This window comes from Eriocheir sinensis, chromosome 52 (genome assembly GCF_024679095.1).
Source record: "Eriocheir sinensis breed Jianghai 21 chromosome 52, ASM2467909v1, whole genome shotgun sequence".
Taxonomy (NCBI): domain Eukaryota; kingdom Metazoa; phylum Arthropoda; class Malacostraca; order Decapoda; family Varunidae; genus Eriocheir; species Eriocheir sinensis.
This window is the reverse complement of record NC_066560.1, coordinates 11,737,176-11,750,284: the sequence shown is the minus strand read 5'-3', so window position 1 is coordinate 11,750,284 and position 13,109 is coordinate 11,737,176. Positions and strand designations below refer to the sequence as shown.

General features: G+C 48.9%; 1 protein-coding gene across 2 annotated transcripts in view; it reads right to left on the bottom strand.

The window, feature by feature from the left end:
• Positions 1 to 223: 223 nt before the first annotated feature.
• LOC126983072 (uncharacterized) overlaps positions 224 to 13,109 on the bottom strand; it is a 37,432-nt gene continuing 24,546 nt past the window's right edge. The window contains exons 2-7 of one of the 2 annotated variants that reach the window (XM_050835554.1): positions 12,998 to 13,019; positions 12,303 to 12,400; positions 9,443 to 11,161; positions 6,201 to 6,317; positions 3,568 to 4,043; positions 224 to 2,410 (exon numbers count right to left, since the gene is read on the bottom strand). In XM_050835554.1, the coding sequence (XP_050691511.1) occupies positions 1,148 to 2,410; positions 3,568 to 4,043; positions 6,201 to 6,317; positions 9,443 to 11,161; positions 12,303 to 12,400; positions 12,998 to 13,019 (3,695 nt within the window). In that variant the 3' untranslated portion in view covers positions 224 to 1,147. The remainder of the gene's footprint in view (positions 2,411 to 3,567; positions 4,044 to 6,200; positions 6,318 to 9,442; positions 11,162 to 12,302; positions 12,401 to 12,997; positions 13,020 to 13,109) is intronic. The other variant, XM_050835555.1, reaches the window with a different exon arrangement.

Below are 13,109 nucleotides of genomic sequence, written 5' to 3'. Positions count from 1 at the left end.
CAACATCTGGGGGCAAATATGGGGTATTCTTGAGAGAGAGAGAGAGAGAGAGAGAGAGAGAGAGAGAGAGAGAGAGAGAGAGAGAGAGAGAGAGAGAGAGAGAGAGAGAGAGAGAGAGAGGCGCAATGAGAGAACGGGGAATATAGAAATTTTCCCCCGTCTTCACATGCTGACTCGGTACAGTGTGCAGAAGGGGGCTTAAAAGGCAAAGGCAAAGATTGGCGTGCGTATAATTGTCTTTATTGGCATAACGCTTTCAAACACATGAGAGCAATCAGGGAACAACTAACACGTGCTGCACACAGGTGTACGCACATAACCATTTTGCAGGTATATAATTACTGCGTGCAGGTATAAACATACAAACAAGTGCCAACACGGCGTACGTACGTGTGTGTGTGTGTGTGTGTGTGTGTGTGTGTGTGTGTGTGTGTGTGTGTGTGTGTGTCGTTCTATTAAGCTTAAAATATAACACAAGGCGAAAGGACAGTACAAAGCAGCGCACAGAGACCAGCTCCAGTACGCGGGAAGGTGATGGGTGATGTGATCGAGACGCGGAACTCCATTATCGGCACAGAATCACGACGCGGCAGAATGACGCAACGCTACGGTACGACTGACGCAACATGAACACACTTACGACGCAGCACGACGGCCCGGCGATGGTTCCGTATTGTCGTTATGATATTTCTATTATTATTGTTATTTAAAGCACTAGTACGATGGTTCTCTGATAAACCAGATATGGGAGCAGGGTTGCCACGTTATCGTACTCACCACACTGGATTTTTCTATTTCTAACGCATAACGATATAAAAAAAAGCCTCTACAATTAACATTTTTAGCAATAACTAGAAATGGGTATCGTTATTTTTATGAGTGCGACGGTTTTTAGTCTGAAAGAGGCGAATATATGACGCAGAGTACGATAATCTGGCAACGTTGCATTAGAGACACATTATCAAAATGATTTGCTTGTTTTCTTTCAACGAACGAAAGATTGGTATGGACAGATTAACGGGTCGGACGTTCGTAGTAATCATATCTCTTAACTTACTATTATTAGCATCAACGTATTCTCTATTGTTTTTGTGAATCAGGTGGGAACGGAAGTGAAAGTGAAAGGGTAATTAGGATTTCGGTGACCTCAGAACATCGCTATCATTGGGTCCTTCTCCTCAACGTCGACGGAGGAGGATTTGTTGTCACTTGGGTGCGGATCGACCTCCTCCAGCACCTCCTGTATGTTCTTGGGCGGTCTGTGTTGCCGATGATGTGCGTGGCTGCTGGCTGCTGTGTGCGCGTCGTCCGTCCTTCCTTCCTCTTTCCTGGGGTCAGAGGTCACGACTTCTTTTGTTTCCGTGGTGGTGTTTGCGGTCGTGTTGTTCTCCGGGAGAGTCGTGTTGAAGGTATTGGAGTAGCGGTGCACGTGTTCTGATCCGTAGCCGCGGCCGTAGTAGTCTGTGTCCTCCTGCGTCGTCTCCTCTTCGTCGGATCTCCTCACGGCAAACTCCGAGAAGTCCCGGAAGTTGGAGAAGAAATCATCCACGTAGTTGGTGCGCGGCGGGGAGGGGTGGTGGGGCCGCCTGGAGGGGAAGAGCCCGAACCCGTCATCGTGCAGCAAGTGGTCGTAGCCGTGCTGGTGACCATTCGTGTCGTCCAGGTCGTAGAAGGTCCCTCCACGTATCACCTCAAAGTTCCCCGACCCCAAGAGGGAGTTATCGTGGCCGAATTGCTCCTGCTCGCGGTGGAAGGGGCGGCGAGTGGCGGAGGAGAAGGCGTCTGGCTTGATTAGAGACGGCTCCCGCACCGCCGGGCCCTGGTGGTGCACATCCCTGAACTGGTCCCTCTGACCGGTGCCAGGAATGTCCCTGTACCCCACACCCCTGGGGAGGAACCTGCCGCCCCTGGGTGGTGGAGCACGCGGGGGAATAGGTGCTGAGGGGAAGAAGGGAGCCCGGGAGGGTGTGAAATGAGCCGATGGAAGATGTCCATTAAACGAGGGGAAGAACCTCTGCCCTTCCGGCCTTAGGAGGTCCTCTTCCGGGGCATGTGCGTCATCCCTGTCTTCCCTTCTGAAGTCAGTAGGGTAGGGGCGCCCGGATAAGCTGCTCCCGGTGACCTGCGCTGACCTGCCGAGAGCTGAAAGCTGACTGCGTCGGGGCTGTAAGCGTGGGAACTCAAATTGTGACACGGAACTGAAGTAGTGAGGGACCTCGGCGGGGGAGGACTCGAGATCGAAGTCACGTGGCTGTCGGCTGTGCGGGGCCGCGAGGGACTCCGCCTGGACGCGATGGACCCTTTTGTGGGGTTTTAGAGAGGAGTCTGTGCCTTCGATCGTCTCCTCTTCAGTTGGGGCTGCGCGACGCCTTCTGGTTTTGGAGTCCGGCTTTGGTTCGATGTCTCTGGTCTGCCAGGAAAAAAATCAGATTATGGTGTCTGAAGGCGCAGAATGTGTACTGCATAATATGAAGTACACATATTACATCAACATATACATTTATTTTCCATCTCCTCCTCCTCCTCTACCTCCTATTCTTCCTCCTCTTATTATTCCTTCCTTTTATGTTTTTAAGGATGCATTTAATTATTGATTAGTTGTAATAAAATAAATATTTGGTGTGGGGGGATGGGTGTCAGTGGGTGAATGGGTTCTGTTGGCGCCCACGTCAGAGAGAGAGAGAGAGAGAGAGAGAGAGAGAGAGAGAGAGAGAGAGAGAGAGAGAGAGAGAGAGAGAGAGAGAGAGAGAGAGAGAGAGAGAGAGAGAGAGAGAGAGAGAGAGAGAGAGAGAGAGAGAGAGAGATCGTCAGTTTCACTCACCTGTAATTAAGGAAGAGAGCAGGTGAGGAAGTAACAACAACAACAACGTCTAGAGGATCGGCTGTAAAACGTAAACAAAGTAAGTCAGTCAAGCGCACCGTAGAGAGAGAGAGAGAGAGAGAGAGAGAGAGAGAGAGAGAGAGAGAGAGAGAGAGAGAGAGAGAGAGAGAGAGAGAGAGAGAGTGAGAGAGAGATAGAGAGAGAGAGAGAGAGAGAGAGAGAGAGAGAGAGAGAGAGAGAGAGAGAGAGAGAGAGAGAGAGAGAGAGAGAGAGAGAGAGAGAGAGAGAGAGAGAGAGAGAGAGAGAGAGAGAGAGAGAGAGAGAGAGAGAGTCAGCACCACAGTCATACGAGGAAGTCTTACAGTCCGGGAGAACACACAGATACTAAGGTTTAAATATTTACATAAACAAACAAACAAACAAACAAACAAACAAATTACGACGAAGGGTTCTCATTGGTCAGTCTTTGATTTGATGTTATTTACTTTCTTTTTTTCTTCCCAGCAAAGTGGAAAGTTCGCCCAAGCAGTGAGTGTTACAAAAGAATCCCGTATATATGTTTTCTTCAATTTGAGATTTGCAGAAGCCTTGTCAAACAGTCACCAAGGTCACAAAACCACCCATGGAAATACCCACAACCTTTACGAAAGCCTTATCAACTGTGAGTGAGTAAGCCTGAGAATATAGACCGCAGCCCCACCATACAAGCTTAAGACCACTCAGCATTATACAGGGCTTTATATTACCTGTCTAAGGGCTCTGGGGCGCTGAGGTCTGGCGGGCTGCCCAATGTCTCTCAGAAAATTGCGAGCACCGACTGGTCTGTTCCTGAGGCGCTTTGCTCTAGTGCGGTTAGGGCGACGGGGACGGGGTCTTTGGGGTTTGCGAGCTGGGATGGCATTAGGGGAAGGGACTGGAGGAGGAGGAGGAGGAGGAGGAAGGTGGGGTTCATCGTGGTTGAGGTTGAAATCATGATCCAGTAAGTCGTCTTGTCCTTGGTTGTGGTGGATGTTGATGTGATGGTCGGGTGGTGTGGACCCTTCTGACGGGTGTTGGGGGAGGCGGTAGGGGAGGGGGAGGAGAGGATCTAAAGGAGTGTCCCCCCGCAGCTCACTCACCTGCTGGGGGAAGGAAGGGGTCTGGGGGAAGGAAGATGGGAAGTCGTCGATTGTGCCAAAGTCCAGCCTTGGAAAGTTGATCGATTGCGTGAAGCTGTCGCCACCTGCAAGGGAAGGGCACAGGTGGGAGGGTTAGTGGACAGGCATACAGGGCTCCAGAAGATAGGTATAGACTTACAAGTAAAGTTTGGGGCATACGCTATAGCTCCACGTGACCTCGGTGCTGTGAGTGCAGTAGTATATTGCAGTGTTAATGCTGTGCCGAGAAGCGAAATTCAGGCACCCTATCTTGATCTCACCATAACACGAGAGCTGGTTCACAGAATATGAAAATAATAAAGAAAGCAGCCCTATTTCCCTGAGAGAGAGAGAGAGAGAGAGAGAGAGAGAGAGAGAGAGAGAGAGAGAGAGAGAGAGAGAGAGAGAGAGAGAGAGAGAGAGAGAGAGAGAGAGAGAGAGAGAGAGAGAGAGAGAGGTTAGAGGGTATATGAACAACAGAGACAGCGACCCCAACTAATTTGAATGCTGAGAAGGTGAAAACAACAAGCATAGCATTCGTGTGGTTATTTATATATGTGTTTAGGGGGAATGTGCAAGAGCTGGTTCACAGAATATAGGGTTAGGGGGTATATGAACAACAGAGACAGCGACCCCAACTAATTTGAATGCTGAGAAGGTGAAAACAACAAGCATAGCATTCGTTTAGTTATTTATATATGTGTTTAGGGGGAATGTGCAAGAGCTGGTTCACAGAATATAGGGTTAGGAGATATACGAACAACAGAGACAGCGACCCCAACTAATTTGAATGCTGAGAAGGTGAAAACAACAAGCATATCATTCGTGTGGTTATTTAAATATGTGTTTAACGCTATTTGCGAGAGCTGGTTCACAATTCAAAGTAGTGGATGAAAACAAACACAGCATTCGTGTAGTTAAGTCTGTATGAAGCTCAAAAAGATATGCAAAAGATAATTCAGTAGTGAGTGTTGGATATGAACTAACTTAAGGAGGGTTAGTGAACAGGCTTTCATTTTTTCAGGAGATAGGCAAGATCTGGCTCACTAAAAGGGCTATTACACTGGGCAAATTTTCCGTGGATCTTCAGTCAAACCACGATTTCCGCTGGCGTGGTTCTCATATTTCCGCGGTTTTCTGACGTGTCCACGATCTTCCAAAGCTGCGGTAGATTTCACCAAAGGAAGACGGTATTACTCACCATCATCATCAACAGCAATAACAAGAAACAAATGAAAACCACGCTAGCGGAAATCGTGGTTTGACTGAAGATCCACGGAAAATTTGCCCAGAGTAATAGCCCCTTTATATAGGCCGTAAAGGGAGAAGAATAGGTAGGAGGGTTAGATTTTTTTTATAGTGAAGGAGGCAGCTCAAGGGAGGGAGGGAGGGGGGAGGTAAGACCCAGCTAGCTAAACGCCTCTCCAACAAACAAACGACGCTGTAGTGGATAGCCTAACAAGCAGCGTGCAAAATTGTCGTACTCTGAACACTGTATTTATCATATTTAGGCTCCCAAGACTGTCCTAACCACACAAATGACGATAGAAATTTAAAGTTATCGTTAAAACTGTTAAATATAGATCGTTTTCGTTTTTTCTGGTATATTTATTGATCAGAAAAAACGAAAATGAAATCCGCTGAATACGATAATTTGTCAACGATCCTTACAAGGTTTATAGACATTGGGTGCTAAGTTATTATAGATGGAACGATAGAAAGTAAGCAAATTGTATGTCTTCAGAAGCTAACTGTCATGTCGCGGTGGAATAACTTGCACACTCCATATTTAGTTGTGTATTCCACTCATCCATCTCTTACCCATTGCATCCACCACTCATCCATTCACCCACGCATCCATCTATCACTCTGCATCCACTCTTCCACTAACTCACCTATCCACCTCTCACTAATTCTGCATCCACTCATCCATTCACCCAACCACTTTCTTCATCCACCCATCCATTCACCCACGCTTCCATCTGTCACTTACTCAGCATCCACTCTTCCACTAACTCACCTATTCACCTCTCACTCATTCTGCATCCACCCACTAACTCATCCATACACCGTTCACTCATTCTGCATCCACTCATCCATTCACCCACCCATACTCTGCACCCACTCATCCATTCACCCTCCCACTTATCCCCTACCCACTCTGCATCCACCCACCCACTCATCCCCCACTCACTCGTCCCCCACCCACTCTGCATCCACCCACCCACTCATCCCTCACTCACCGTCCGTCTCATCCACGTCAGCCATCGGACCGAATCCCCCGATGGATGCAAACCCCGGGAAGTTGTCAGGCTTGCCCCCGATGAAGCCCGGGCTGTCCTGCCGGGCCGCCTCAGCGTCTGCGGAGAGGGGGAGGAGGTGAAGCAGGGGGAGGAGGAGGAGGAAGAGGGGGGATAGGAAGTTGAAAAAGAGGAAGAAAGAGGAGGTGGATGAGGATGACAAGAGGAAGAGGAGGAGGAGTAAGAAGGAGGAGGGAAAAGAGGAAGGCAGGAGGAGGTGGATGAGGAGGAGGAGAAGGAGGAGGAGGATAGGAGGTGGAAAAAGAGGAAGGAAAGAGGAGGTGGATGAGGATAACAAGAGGAGGAGGAGAAGGAGAAGAAGGAAGAGGGAAAAGAGGAAGGCAGGAGGAGGTGGAGGAGGATGATGAGAGGAGGAGGAGGAGGAGGAGGAGGAGGAGGTAGTGGAAGTGATGACGGGGGTGAAAAGAAATAAAAGAAAGAGAAGAAAATGATTAAGAAAAAGGAGAAAAAAAGAGGAGGATAATGAAGACGAATAAAAAGATAAAGAAGAAGAGAAGGAAAGGTAGTAGAAGAAGAAGAGGAGGAGGAGGAGGAGAGGTAGTAGAAGAGGAGGAGGAGGAGGAGAGGTAGTAGAAGAAGAGGAGGAGGAGGAAGAATAAGGAAAGAAGCAAATGTCTATAAAACTAAATGAAAGAGAAAAATAGTTAGAAAAAGCGATTTGATTCTCTCTGGAGCATCATTTCAATATAACCTTTTCTTTCCTTTTTTCTTTCCTTCTTTCTTTCTCTCTCTTTCTTTCTTTCTTTCTTTCTTTCTCCTTTCTCATAGTCACTTTGTCCTTTCAGTAACTATGGCTGCCTCGAGGATGTCTTCAGAAGAAAAAAGAAAAAAAAAAGAAAATTAAAAAGCTAAAAGTCTACAAAGAATGTCAAGGTAGGCTACTTTTGTTATTGTTGTTGTTGTTGTTATTGTTATTATTATTATTATTATTATTATTATTATTATTATTATTATTATTATTATTATTATTATTATTATTATTATTATTATTATTATTATTATTATTATTATTATTATTATTATTATTATTATTGTTATTATTATTCGTAGTAGTAGTAGTAGTAGTAGTAGTAGTAGTGCCATTATTGTTGTTTATATTACTTTCAACTACTGCATAAATTTTCTAGGCAAGTTAACAAGCCTGAGCTAAGTTGGTGAATAACATGCTAATTAACCAATAACAATTAAACTTTATTCACCGTAAGCCATGTCCAGCTCATAACAAATAACATAAGCAATTTGAACACAATAACAAGGTATTTATGTTTTTGTCTAGTCTATAGACCATAACATACTACTATTAGCTACGGGGTTGTTAATGCGTTAGTTTGAGTTAGTTCCGGTTAAAATTTGGGTCTGGTCTTTCTCCTCCAAAGTTTAACAAATAATATGAGGATTTTGACATAACAACAAGGCATTTTTTTTTCAACTTTTCACTATTTTTTTCTAAGTCTGTGTGCTTTGAATGCGTTATATTGAGTTAGGAGAGTTTTGAGCATTCCCATGGGTAGATTTATGACCTTGGTGGTAATTTGACTCTTCCTCTATCATGAATGTAAAAAAACACTCATTAGAACTCGACTGATCTCAATTTTTGTCTATTTGGATTTTTACGTTTAACACACTCCTCTCTACCTCTCCCTTTTTTTGCATCTTTTTACCTATATTTTTTCTTTCCTTTTCCCTTCTGATGCACGTCACTGAAGGACAAGACCATCCCAGCGTCCCTCTCTCAGCTTCTGTTATGCGTTAATGTCAAGCTTAAGCCAGAATACATTTAATACTAATGCATACGGGGTGAAGACTGAAGGTTTTCCTGACCAGCTAAGGCTCCGTTCACTGTGCGCCGACTCTGGGCCACGACAACCCGGCGACTACAAGGCCCCCTTCACACTGTGCCGAATCAGCATCCGACGATCGTTTCTAGACCATTTTCCGACCATGTGCGACTCTTTCACATCAACATTTCACACCCAAGACCTCGTATACCCTGAGTCACTAGGTTGTCGTGGCCCAGAGTCGGCACAGTGTGAACGGGGCTTAAGTTTGAGTGGTCTGATTGCCAGCGTTGCAGAACCTTAATTTTCAAGGAATTTCGAGGTTCATCATTGTGGAAGGAAAACGGAGAGTCAAGCAGGAGTGGAGGTTCGTAATAAAAATAAACGCAATCAGCTTTTTTTCCACATTCCTCAGCATTAGACAACTTTCTATTGGTGTTGGATGATGGAGAAAAAAATATAAGCTTTCCTGACGGTTGGGTAATTTCCTCCCACTCGAGTTAGTGAGATCCGAGTTGCTTATCAGGTCAGCTTTCTCTTACCTCCCTCCAGTCTCCTGCCGGGCCAGTTCAGCTCAGCCAGGCCCGGTGAAGTTAAGCATGATTTCTAAGCATCAACAGTAGTGTGGCTGATTCTTTTTTTTTACCGGTTTTTTAAAGGGTGGCTAGTTAGTATTGCTGTTTTTTTTAATTCCTTTTAACGAATGAGTTTATAATTTGTCGGTATAACCATAACAATCCAACACTTCTCTTCAACTCCGTCTTAAAAAATGACACTAAAAAGCACAACTAGCCACGTAAATGTTCATAAATGCTAATACCAAGTTTGAATAATCTCAGGTTAGTGTTTTGTTAGTAGTGTGAGGTAACAACGCCCGGCGAGGATGACACAGTGCTTCCTGCGAGCCAGAAGGGGGGGTGGAGAGAGAGAGAGAGAGAGAGAGAGAGAGAGAGAGAGAGAGAGAGAGAGAGAGAGAGAGAGAGAGAGAGAGAGAGAGAGAGAGAGAGAGAGAGAGAGAGAGAGAGAGAGAGAGAGAGAGAGAGAATGGATAGACACGGACACACACACATACACGCAAACATTAAGAAAGTTCGACTCTGTTTAATTTCCCTCCAATTACTTTCTTCTTGTCCTTCAGTTTGTCGTGTTCATGGTCTTGGGGGTCAAATTTGGTAATAATCTGCCAAGTCCGTCGTGTTGGCAGGTCAGTCAGTTGTTGAGGTCAGCGAGTCCTTGTGGGTTCCTTGGGTCAGTTTGGGAGTCAGTGAGTCAGCTGTGGTGGTCCTCGAGTCATGTGTGAGGGTCCGTGAGTCAGCTTGAGGACCTCGTGAGTCAGGCGTGTAAGTCAGCCGTGGCAGTGTTAGTCAGTCGTGGCGGGCACCTTACCGGCGGAGTCGTCCAAGAGGAGAGTCCTGCGCGCCAGGGGAATGTCCTGCTGCCTGGTGGCCCGGGGCAGCCGCAGGTTCTCCCGCAGCACGTGTCGGGGGGCGCGGATCGTCGAGGAGGAGGGCAGGATGTGGGCGGGGGGTGAGGGCCCGGGCCTGAAGCCTGGGATGAGGTTAGGGTGACGCGGGCGCTGACGGAATTGCTGCCGGGGCGGCGAAGGGCGAACAAGGTGGGGGCGGGGGCGCGGGGACGGCTCCCCTGGGCCGGGGATGGGGTAGGGCTTTGCCTCCCTCGGGCTGGGTGGCCTGGCGGGACGGCCGTTGAAGGGCGTGATCAGAGAGTCCACCTCGTCCTTGGGGAGGGTCACCACCCTGCCGCGGGTCTGCTCGGCAGGGTCCTCGACCTCGTACTCATAACGAACAATAATGTCTCCAAACTCCCTGTCAGGCAGCGACGCAGACCACTCCTGGGAACCGCGGTGGGCCTCCTCGCCGGGATACAGTCCCTCGCCGTATGTGTTTAAGTAGTCAGTGGTGCCTCGCTGCCCCACGTTCCTCCGGGGGCGTTCAGTAGGGCCGGACAGGTCAGGGCGGGGAGCGGCGGGCCTGGAGAAGGGTGAGGCCTGCGGGGCCTTCGGGAACAGCCGCACGGCAGCCTGCGAAGGGTCGTCGGAACCCACCACGGAGAACCTCTGCGGCGGACCCGAGGGGGACGGTGTCTTGCGCACGACGCGACGCTCGTCGTTCCTGAAGAGGCTCTGCAGGGAGTCGGGCCTGGGGCCTCTGTACGGCGCTCCCAGGATGGCCTCGATGGCGGCCGTGACGCCCACCTGCCTCTGCCGCGCCTGCGGTGCGTCGACGATGTCATTGCGGCGCCTGATGCCAAAGGGCTGGAACAGGTTGGGCACGACGAAGGGGTCCGCAAAAGGGTGGGAGGAGGCCTGCCCGAACACCTTCTCCCGGCCCCTCCTCGGCTGCTGCTGGCGGGGGTTTCCGAGGTCACTGTCATCTTGGCCGAGGAGGCCAGTAACTGTATCCAAGGCAGAATTTTCTTCAGGAGACTCTGAACCTTCGGGGTCGTCCCTTGCTGGCCCTGCTACTGCTGCCACGTCCCTCCGCTGACGGGGAAGCCGCGCCGAGTCGAAGAAAGAGTCAACGTTGGGAGCGGAGGAAAACTGTTGCCCTGCGAAGGACGGGGCAGGGAAGGGCTGTGCAGGGCGCGGCCGCTGTGGCCTTTCTCGAGGCTGGGAGGAGAGGTCGGTGGTGGAGCCCCGGGGAGGGGAGAACTGGGGAGGACGACGGGGGATATTGGATGCTTGAAGGGTTGGGGAGGGGAAGGGGCGGCGGGAGGGAGGAGGGGCAGGGTTACGAGCCTCCTGCTGAGGACGGAACGCCGGAGGACTGGGGATGAATGACTGGGAGGCCGTGGGAAATCTTGACGAAGAGGGGGAGGAGGAGGAGGAGGGGGAGAAGGACGAGGAGGGGGAGAAGGAGAGGGAGGGGGAGAAGGAGGAGGATGGAGAGAAGGAGGAGGGGGGCTGGCGCGGAGATTCAGGAGGGGAGCGTGATGCCTGCGGAGACTGCCTGGCCGGTCTGAAGTTGTTTCTTTGGAGGAGAGCCTGGAGGTGGTCTGACGCCATGCGGGAGCCGTCCCAAGGGCTGCTCAGAATGCTTTCGATGGTGGAAGTGACGCCAGTCTGTCGTCTGACTCTGACTCTCCCTGGAGGTGTGGGCGGGACAGGGAGGGAGGGAGGGGGGGGGGAGGGGCGAGAGAACAGCGTCAGGTGAGAGACAGGTGTGCTGGGTCAGGTCTGCGTGCACATGTGGTGGACTGTCAGTGTCGTGTGTTCACGTTGCGTACAAGTACAGACCTAGGACTGGGCGTACTCCTTTGTCCTTCATGTCCCAATGTAAATCCGTTTAGCATGTTCATATCCTGTGCATGTCTACACGTTATAAGTCCTTTGTATACCCCCTGCAGCCTCCTGTGTGAGTAATGTTCGTTGATGTGCGCCAACCTAGGGCGTGCTGCAAACCGACCTACCTACTCCTCTTTAGTTTGCTCCTGAACAACCCTTGGATACATACACCGTTATAGTAGTGAAAGAGAGGAAAGGGAGGGAGAGCAGAAAGACTTAGAGCCGATTTCACAGTCCAACACAATGTCTTCGTAACAGCCCGAACCAAACTATAGAATCCCATACAATCCAAAATGGTGAGGTCTTCGATGCCACACTAAACACACAAGACTTTTCCGGTATAGTTTCATCAAATTTGTGAACTTAAATATAAACCCCAGACACTATACAAGGATATTTCGAAGGCTCTGGTATTGGTTTGGGAGCTTACTAACCCATCATGGGGAACTGTGAAACTGGCCCTTAACCTTCCATCTTTATCTTATCCTGAGAGCTCCTTTTATCATAGGAAGAAGAGGGGGGAGGGAGAAGGGGGAGATACTATCGTCGTGGTGAGGAAAGGGAGGAAGGGAATGGCGGCTTATGAGACTATTCCCTACATCTTTATCTTCCCTTGAGAGATTTATTGTTATCATGGGAAAAAGTGAAGGGGGAGGGGAGGAAGAGATAACCTAGACCCATTTAAGAATCTATAGTGTAAGCCCTTGGATTCTATACGTAACCTGACAATAGTATTCCACTCTATTATACACAGCAAGTATCCTGAGTATAAACTACAAATCCTCTATACAACAAAATTAAGTGTACGTAAATAGGCTAGTGAATTCTCTATCTTTTTTTTTATGTGCTAGGATTAAGGACCCCTGGAATTAATATACTGACTACGGACGAAGAACACAGGACTATAGGAAGGATCTCTGTACTATAGGAAGGATCTCATACTTGCGAAGTCCCCCATGAACTCCTTCGTCGGGAGGTTCTGCGCGAAGTCCTGCGTGAAGCCATTTTGGAAGGTCTCCTGAGGCACCTCGACTGCTTCTCTGCAAAGGGGCGAGTGGCAGGAGTGAGGGGAAGGAGTGTGCGTACGAACGGGACCTTTTACCTAATTGCAATGATGCGTACGATTTGGGGCACATGCTTTAAAACGGTTTAGGGCGAAGATGAGGTGATGGTGAGACTGAGACGAGGGATAGTGAGTGAAGTGTGCGTGAGAGTGATGCTGTGACGGGAGATGAAAGTGTGTGTGCGGATGCTGGCGGTGCGTGGGAAGATGAGAGTCTTTTAAGAAGCAGTATAATTTGTGCGAAGGGAAAGGGGGGAGGGAAGGGGGAGAGTAGGGGGCGTGGGATGAGCCGGTGACAGTGAAAGTGTGAGTGTTTGAGTGTGATAGTGAAGTGTAGTGGTGATGGTGATGAAGTGTGATGTTTATGGTGAGTGTATATGGATGTGGGTGGATGCGTGGAGTGGTTTTTAAAGAGGATGATGTTGATGAAATTAAGTTTGGATGAAGATTTTCGTATTGTTGTCATGAGAGATAGCCTAGTCAGTATGAGAGATAGCTTACTCTCTCTCTCTCTCTCTCTCTCTCTCTCTCTCTCTCTCTCTCTCTCTCTCTCTCTCTCGACGATTATACTCACGGTAGTCGGTGCTCGTCCACTCCTGAAAAAAAGAAAGAGAGAAAGTGTTAGAATGATTGCCGGGGTGGAAAAGACACCTGTTACCTCGCTGCGTCCACCTCCTCCTCCTCCT